At 56.6% G+C, this 8,651-nt stretch overlaps 1 protein-coding gene across 1 annotated transcript; it reads left to right on the top strand.

Moving 5' to 3' along the window:
- The first annotated feature begins 286 nt into the window (after positions 1-286).
- Positions 287-8,449, top strand: LOC138726992 (protocadherin beta-15-like). Its single transcript, XM_069869109.1, has 3 exons — positions 287-492; positions 5,081-7,841; positions 8,330-8,449. Exons 1-3 carry the CDS (start codon positions 287-289, stop codon positions 8,447-8,449), a joined length of 3,087 nt encoding a protein of 1,028 aa, XP_069725210.1.
- The last annotated feature ends 202 nt before the right edge of the window (positions 8,450-8,651 follow it).

The raw sequence follows: 8,651 nt of genomic DNA, 5'->3' as shown, positions 1-8,651 counted from the left end.
TTCCTTGGAAATACATCAGCAGTAACGGTGTTGGAATGGAATAGAATAGAGTAGAATACTTTAGTTGTAAGGGATCTACAAGGATCATCTTAGTCCAACTTCCTGAACACTTCAGGGCTGACCAAATGTTAAAAAATATTACGAATGGCGTTGTTCAAAAGATGAAACTGGCACTCTGGCGTTAACTATTCCAAGGACCAGTCAATTGGGAATGAACTCTATTCCCTTTATGAGGGCTGAAGGTTTGCCAGCCCAGCTGAGGTGCATTTTCACCAATGCACGCAGCATGGGTAATAAGAAGGAAGAGTTGGAAGCTGTCGTAGGGCAAGGAGACTACGGTGTTGTTGCCATCATGGAAGCGTGGTGGTATGACTCGTATAACTGGAGTGCAGCTATGCTGGGGTATAAACTCTTCATGTGGGACAGGAAGAGTAGGAGAGGAGGTGGGGTAGCCCTCTATGTTAGAGAGTGCTTTGATACGCTCGAGGTCGAGTATGGTGATGACAAGATCTAGTGCCTGTGTGTTAAAATCAGAGAAGCCCACAAGAAGGTAGATATTGTGTTGGGAGTCTGTTACAGACCACCCAGCCAAGAAGAAGCAGCTGATGAGCTCTTCTATAAACAACTGGGGTTAATCTCTAGATCGCTGCCTCTTGTCCTCGTGGGAGACTTCAGTCTTCCAGATATCTGCTGGAAGTACAATACAGCAGAAAGGAAGCAGTCTAGGAGGTTTCTGGAGTGTGTGGAAGGTAACTTCCTCACACAACTGGTGAGTGAACCGACAAGGGAAGGTGCCCTCCTGGACCTGCTGTTCATAAACAGAGAAGGCCTTGTGGGGGATGTGCCTGGGTCAAAGCGATCACGAGATGGTAGGGTTTTCAGTTCTAGGTGAGATGAGGAGGGGGGTTAGCAGGACAGTCTCATTAAACTTCCAAAGGGTAGACTTCAGACTGTTCAGAAGGCTGGTTGGCAAAGTCCCATGGGAGACAGTCCTTAAGGGCAAGGGAGCCCATGAAGGCTGGGCGCTCTTCCAAAAGGAAATCCTAGAAACTCAGGAGAAAGCCACCCCTGTGTTCCAGAAAAAGAGTCAGCCGGGGGAAAGAAACAGCTTGGTTGAGTAGGGAGATCTTGAGAGATACCAAAAAGAACAGAAATGTCTCTGAGCTTTGGAAGAAGGGACAGGCATCTTGGGTGGACTACAGGAAGGAAGTGAGATCACGCAGGAAAAAAATCAAGAGGGCTAAGGCCCACCTAGAAATCAGATTGGACAAGTCTGTGAAAGATAATAAAAAATCTTTCTATAAATATATTAACAATAAAAGGAAGACTAGAGAGAATATACAATCTCTATTGGATGCAGAAGGAATAACAATGACAGTGGATGAGGACAAGGCTGAGGTACTTCTTTGCCTCAGTCTTTAATAGTAAGGGAAGTTGTTCCCTCTGTGTACAAACCCAGGAGTTAGAGGATCAGAACAAAGCTCCCATGATCCAAGAGGAGGTGGTTAGAGCCTTGCTTGCCCAGCTAGACACGCACAAGTCTATGGGGTCAGATGGGATCCACCCAAGGGTATTGAAGGAGCTGGCAGATGTGCTGGCCGAAACCCTTTCCATCATCTTCCAGCAGTCCTGGAAGACTGGGGAAGTTCCACTGGACTGGAGGCTGGCTGATGTTGTGCCCATCTACAAGAAGGGTCACAGGGAGGATCCAGGGAACTACAGGCCTGTCAGTCTGACCTCAGTGCCATGGAAAGTCATGGAACAGGTGATCTTGAGTGCTATCATGAAGCACATGCAAGAGAACCGGGTGATGAGGCCCAGTCAACATGGGTTCACAAAAGGCAGGTCTTGCCAAACTAACCTGATCGCCTTCTATGATAAAGTGACTCGACTACTGGACAAGAAAGGCTGTGGATGTATCTTCCTGGACTTCAGTAAAGCCTTTGACACAGTTTCTCACAGCATTCTGCTTTGGAAACTGTCACCTCTGGCCTGGACAGGCAAAAAGTCTCCTGGAAAACTGGTTGGATGTCCGGGCCCAGAGAGTGGTGGGAAATGGAGTTAACTCCAGCTGGAGGCCAGTTACAAGTGGTGTCCCCAGGGCTCGGTGCTGGGTCCAGCCCTGTTCAATGTCTTTATCAATGACCTGGATGAAGGCATTGAGTGCTCCGTTAGCAAGTTTGCGGATGCCACTAAGCTGGGTGGAAGTGTTGATCTGCTGGAGGGTAGGGAGGCTCCAAAGGGATCTGAACAGGCTGGACTGCTGGGCAGAGTCGAATGGCATGAGGTTTAACAAGGCCAAATGCCGGGTCCTGCACTTGGGGCACAACAACCCTGTGCAGCTCCAGACTAGGAAAAATCTGGCTGGAAACTGCCTGGAGGAGAAGGACCTGGGGGTCTTGGTTGACAGCGACTGGACATGAGCCAGCAGTGGCCCAGGTGGCCAAGAAGGCCAATGGCATCTTGGCTTGTATCAGAAACAGCAACACGAGCAGGTCCAGGGAGGTTCTTCTCCCTCTGTACTCAGCACTGGTGAGACCGCTCCTCGAATCCTGTGTTCAGTTCTGGGCCCCTCACCAGAAGAAGCATGTTGAGGCTCTGGAGTGAGTCCAGAGAAGAGCCACAAAGCTGGTGAAGGGGCTGGAGAACAGGCCTTATGAGGAGCGGCTGAGAGAGCTGGGGTTGTTTAGCCTGGAGAAGAGGAGGCTAAGGGGAGACCTCATTGCTCTCTACAACTACCTAAAGGGAGGTTGTAGAAAGGAGGGAGCTGGGCTCTTCTCCCAAGTGACAGGGGCCAGGACAAGAGTGAATGGCCTCAAGTTCTGTCAGGGGAGGTTTACGCTGGATGTTAGGAAAAAATTTGTCCCAGAAAGGGTCATTGGGCGCTGGAACAGGCTGCCCAGGGAGGTGGTTGAGTCACCTTCCCTGGAGGTGTTTAATGCATGGATGGATGAGGTGCTGAGGGGCATGATTTAGTGTTTGATAGGAATGGTTGGACTCGATGACCCAGTGGGTCTTTTCCAACCTAGTGATCCTATGATTCTATGAAATGGCTCTGAAATACCTGCAGGTGTGGGGCATCAACTCTGTGATCTTCCTACAAAGCCTGACCTTGTTTCCAGAGGTGACACAATTCATTTCTCCCCTTGAAGTCCATGAGGAGTTCCCTTTTGGGCTCACCTGGTCTTCTCTGCTTGCTTGACTTTTGACACAGTGACATTGCATGCTTGTAGACTTTAAGTGTAGAGAGCTGTGAAAGCACATTCATTGTTGTCACATCCCGACGGAGACAGAGTAGGACTCAGAACTGCACTTAAACAGTTAGCTTATTACCTGTAATGTTACAATTCTAAATCATGACTATAAGCTTAATTCTTGACCAATATTAATATCCTCTAAGGGTTTGTGAGGGACTTTATGGCTTGTCAAGAGTTCAGTTTCCACTAAGTTGCTGCGAGTTGCAGGTGCTCCGGTGTTCCTAGGACGTCAACGTCTGTGGGGGTTTCAGACCAGCTGAGAGGGAGCTCCTATTATGACCCATTCCTCTCATTATACTATAGTCTGTTCTGGAGTGAGAACTTCTGGGGTATAACTCGGTCTTGTTCCGTATCTTCTTTACTTTCCATCAGTCGCACCACCAGTAAGGGACACAGTGGGTTGCTCCAGTCCCGCTGCCGGAGCAATCCCCACCATCGTGTAGGGACCTGAAAAAATCTAGAATCATACACCAGACCATTTCCAAGACACAAAGCATATAGTTTCTACATTTATAAGCCATTCAAGTACAATACATTGATTTTTTTATTCACAAATCTTCTTAATACATATGCTTTGAGGATCACCTCCGAGTCTTTGTTCTGTGTCTATGGAGTAACTCTGCTATATGTGATGTGTGGAAGGCAGTGACCCAGGGCCAGCTTGGTCATCCCGTCAGGCAAACGGGTGGCAAAGACATAATGATTAGATCATTCTCCCCTACTCATACTCGCTGCACACATGGTCTTTGATGTGGCCGCTGATATGGAGTGGCCACCAGACCTCCGTCTCGATCACCTCCACCCCGCGACTCAGCAAAGCAGTAGCCCTTCTTCAGCAGCTTCAGGAGGAGGGGGATTAATTGTCTGCGTGGAAACTCCAGGTGTTCCTTTAAAGAGGCTTTGAGTTCTGCAGAGTGCTCGTGGGGGCAGCTGTGTGCATCTCCGTGCGTTGCGTGTGCACTTGCCGGATCTCGCCTCGGGGTCGGCGAGAGAAGCCGCGGGTGAAGTCGATCGGCAGGACTGGCGGTTGGTGCCTGACCTTGGGGTTTTTCTCCAGTCTCAGCACGGATCTTGGCTCACACTTCCCGGCCGGCTCGGGACGCCTCGCTCTGCCATCTCCCCTCGGTTTCCCCACGGTATTTCATCCCAGGTCCACTCTTAACCTTTCCCTTTTACCGAATTTGATCCTACCTTTAATCATCCCATAATAAGCTTTGCTTATTCCTATAATAGCGCTCGAACACCTCGCAATCCATTTGCACTTTTCTGTGAAAGCCTTTCTGATAAACCAGGATAATATTTTCCCCCCTTGCCTTCTCTCTTACAAAGTTTCTGGTTGAACCTCTTGAGATGGAATGGCGCATTTGATGTCCCCTCAGCTCAGTGTTCTTTATATCACTGCGCTTTGCCCTTCTCACCACTAGCTCCTGATCGTTAGTGTACTTGGGGTTTAATTTGTGACCTTTCCTCTTTGATTCCTGGCATTTTATGTATAATCGCTGTGTCCGTGAATCCTTCCCCAAGTGCAGGACTTCGGGTTTGATCTCCTAGAGCAGCAGCGTCATTCTCGAGTGGTGTTGAGCGAGGGTGGTGGGGAAGCATTTTTTAGGGAACCTTTCTCCTCTGGCACCAGCTCTCACATCCTATAGAGGTGCTGCTTGGACCCGCCCCACCCGCTAAGGGTCCTGTGCTGATGAACAAGCGGAGAAGAGGACGAACAAGCCCTCAAAGTGCTCGAGCTGCGGATGAGGAGCTGGCGTTTAGGAGCCGGGCAGTGCTGCCCAGAGCCGCGCTCTGTCTGCGGGGAGGGCGCTGCTTCCTAGCAAAGAGAGAGCGTTTCCACTGCGCCTTTTGGCTCCGGTGGGCACGGGGAGCGCAGCCTCCAGCAGCAAAGGCCGGGCTGGCGGCTCTGCCGCGGCTGAGCAGCAGAGGAAATATTCCCCCGTGCGACGCTGGGTGGGGGTGTTGGCCGCGAACCGGCGGGTTCCTGTGCCCGCCCCGGCTTTGCAGGCACCGGCGGAGAGAAAGAGCCGCGGGAGCCGCTCGGGAAGGGCGGCGGCACACGGAGTCGGGGAGCTCGGGGGCTTTCAGGCCCCTCAGCCCGGGATTGCTGACCAAATCCGCCTCGGGCGCCGCTGGACGATGCTGGGAACGACGGAGGACGGGGAATGGCTTCTGTGGCGAGTGCGAGCGAGCGGGAGACGGAGCGGAGAGCGGCAAAGGCGAGTGATCTTGTTGCTTGTGTGCGTTTGCGTGTGTCAGAGCGGGGCCGAACCCCTCCGCTATTCCCTGGCGGAGGAGATGGAGAGGGAGTCGTTTGTGGGCAATATTGCAGAGGACCTGGGGCTTTCTCCGAGCCAGCTGGCGGCTCGCAAGGCGCGCGTTGTGTCCGAGGGGAACGAGCGGCTTTTCCACCTCAATCGAAACACGGGAGTGCTGACGGCAAAGGAGTCTCTGGACCGAGAGCAGATGTGTCCGCAGAGCGATACCTGCACCGTCTTCTTTAAGATAGTCTTTGAAAATCCCTTGGAGCTGATCCGAGGGGAGTTGGAGGTTCTTGACGTGAACGACAACTCCCCCGTCTTCCCGGAGAAGGAGGTGGTTTTAGAGATTCTGGAAACGACATCTCCTGGGTCCCGTTTCCCTCTGCAAAGTGCCAGGGACAAGGACGTGGGCAGCAACGGTTTGCAGAACTACAGCCTCGAGTCCAATTCGCATTTCTCCCTCGATATCGGAATCGGTAAAGGTGGAACAAAATACGCAGAGCTCGTCCTAGAGCGTCAGCTGGACCGGGAAGAACAGCCTCAACTGAATCTTCTCCTCACCGCTAGCGATGGGGGCTCACCACCCAGGTCGGGCACAGTCCAAGTGCGGGTCGTGGTGGTGGATGCCAATGACAACACCCCGGTGTTCCGCCGGGAGGTCTACGAGGTGCAACTGGCCGAGAACAGCCCCCCGGGGCAGCTGGTGGTCAGAGTCGCGGCCGCGGATCCCGACGAAGGGTCCAACGGGAAAGTGCGATACAGATTCACCCAGATATCGGAGAGGTCCCGGCAGCTCTTCCAGCTGAACCCTGACACCGGGGAGATCCGAGTGGCGGGCAACGTCGACTTCGAGGAAGGGAAGCACCACGACTTGGTGGTGAGAGCCACCGACGGCGGGGGTCTGTCTGCGCACTGCAAAGTGCAGGTGGAGGTGCTGGACGTGAACGACAACGCCCCGGAGATAACGCTCACCTCCCAGTCGGCTTCCATTCCCGAGGACGCGCCGCCCCGCACCGTGGTGGCCCTGTTGAGCGTGCGGGACCGCGACTCCGGCGACAACGGCAGGACGGAGTGCTCCATCGACGGGGACTCGCCCTTCATGCTGACGGGCGGCGGGGATGAGTACTACGAGCTGAGGACGACGGCGGCGCTGGACAGGGAGCGGGCGGCAGAGTATAACGTGACGGTGAGAGCCGCGGACCGGGGCAGGAGGCGGCTGAGCTCCCGGGCGAGCCTGCGGGTGCAGGTGTCGGACGTGAACGACAACGCGCCCGAGTTCACGCAGGCGGTTTACACGGCGTCGGTGTCGGAGAACGAGGGCCCCATGGTCCGCATCGGCAGCGTGAGCGCCACGGACGCCGACGCGGGAGCGAACGGGCGCGTGAGATACGCGCTGGTGCGGCAGGAGGGCGCGGAGCAGCCCGCGGTGTCGGTGAACGCCGAGAGCGGCGCCGTTTTCCTGCTGCGGCCGCTGGACTACGAGCAGGTGCGCGCCTTGGAGGTGGCGGTGCGCGCTGCCGACGGCGGCTCGCCGCCGCTGCGCGCCCAGGCGGTGCTGCGCGTGGTGGTGCGCGACGAGAACGACAACGCGCCCGTGGTGCTGCACCCGCCCGCCGAGAGCAGCGGCGCGGCGGCGGGCGAGCTGGTGCCGCGCTCGGCCGAGGCCGGGTACCTGGTGGCCAAGGTGGTGGCGGTGGACGCGGACGCGGGGCAGAACGCGTGGCTGTCGTACGAGCTGTGGAAGGCGACGGAGCCGGGGCTGTTCCGCGTGGGGCCGCACAGCGGCGAGGTGCGCACGGCGCGGGCCGTGGCGGAGCGGGACGCGCCCCGGCACAGGCTCGTCGTGCTGGTGCGAGACCGCGGGCGGCCGCCGCGCTCCGCCACCGCCACCCTCGGCATCGCCCTGGTCGGCGGCTTCTCCGACGCCCATCTGCGGGGCGCCGAGGAGGCGCCGGCCGCCGAGCCCGAGGGGCCGCTCACCCTCTCCCTCACCGTCTGCCTGGCCTGCGTGTCCGCCCTCTTCCTGGCCACGGCGGGGGCCGCCGTGGCGGCCAAGGTGCGGCGGGCCCGGCGCAGCGCGGCCGAGAGCTTGCCCGCCTTCCCGCAGTCCGCCCCGCCGAGCAGCGCGGGCTCCCTGCCCCGCAGCTCCGTCTACGACGTCTGCTTCGCCGCCGGCAGCCTCGACGGCGACTTGCGCTTCCTCGGGCCCCTCCTGCCCTGCTTCCCCGCCGGGCTGCCCCCCGGCCCGGCCGAGCAGCGGAGCTCGCTCTGCTCCACGGAGGCGGCCAACCTCGGCGACGACGGCGACCGGGCTGCAGAGGTGAGGGACCTGCCCGGGCCGGGGCGAGGCGGGGAGCGGGGAGGGAGCAGCGCGGGGGGCTCGGGGTGTCGCTCACGTGGGGAGTCTCGTTGTTGTGGCTCTGTGGGTGGAGGAGCCCCAGGGTCGGGAGGAGAGGGCGGAGAGGGTCTGAGAGCCGCTGGTGGGGGCGTCCCAGGAGGATCTGTTAAGGCTCAGCTGCTCCCCAAGTACTGACTTACCGGGGTCTTGGGCATCCAGCTCTGAGTGTTGCCCTTAGATCAAGTGTATCAGCGCAAAGGAGGAGGGCAGCTGCACCTCGACCAGGTTCTCAAAACCATCGAGGTTAAGGAAGAGAGGGGACATGAGACATCTCCTGGTTCCACCTCCTCTGTCTCTGGAAAGAGAACAGTAGCGTTCTCCGTACAGCAGTGTCCGACGGGTCCTTTCAGCCCCTCGCTCTTGCCTCCCTTCAAAGTCCGAATGACAACCCGCGCTCTCCGTTCTTGCAGGACAGAGCTCCCATCTCCGCAGACACGGCTCGCAGACGTGCGGAAGCAGCTTGCACTGCAAACAGGGGGAAGGAGCTCCATGGCAATTCTGATCCAAACCCTTGGCTCCCCACTCAGTAAACGAGGGGAAAGGCGAGAGTGTCTGTCATCCCTGGCCAGCGTCCTCCCAGGGAAAACACCGAAAAAAGGACCAGGGAAGAACAAGGTTTCTCTGTGAGAGAGCAAACCCATTCTCCTCTTCAGCATTGTTTTCTTCATATAAGTGTTGTGTAATTGTGACATGGACGGAGGACGAGGACTGTGTTGCATGTTGATTATCCAA

This window comes from Phaenicophaeus curvirostris, chromosome 15 (assembly GCF_032191515.1).
Source record: "Phaenicophaeus curvirostris isolate KB17595 chromosome 15, BPBGC_Pcur_1.0, whole genome shotgun sequence".
Classification (NCBI taxonomy): domain Eukaryota; kingdom Metazoa; phylum Chordata; class Aves; order Cuculiformes; family Cuculidae; genus Phaenicophaeus; species Phaenicophaeus curvirostris.
Note: the sequence above shows the minus strand (reverse complement) of the source record. Positions and strands in the feature narration are given on the sequence as shown.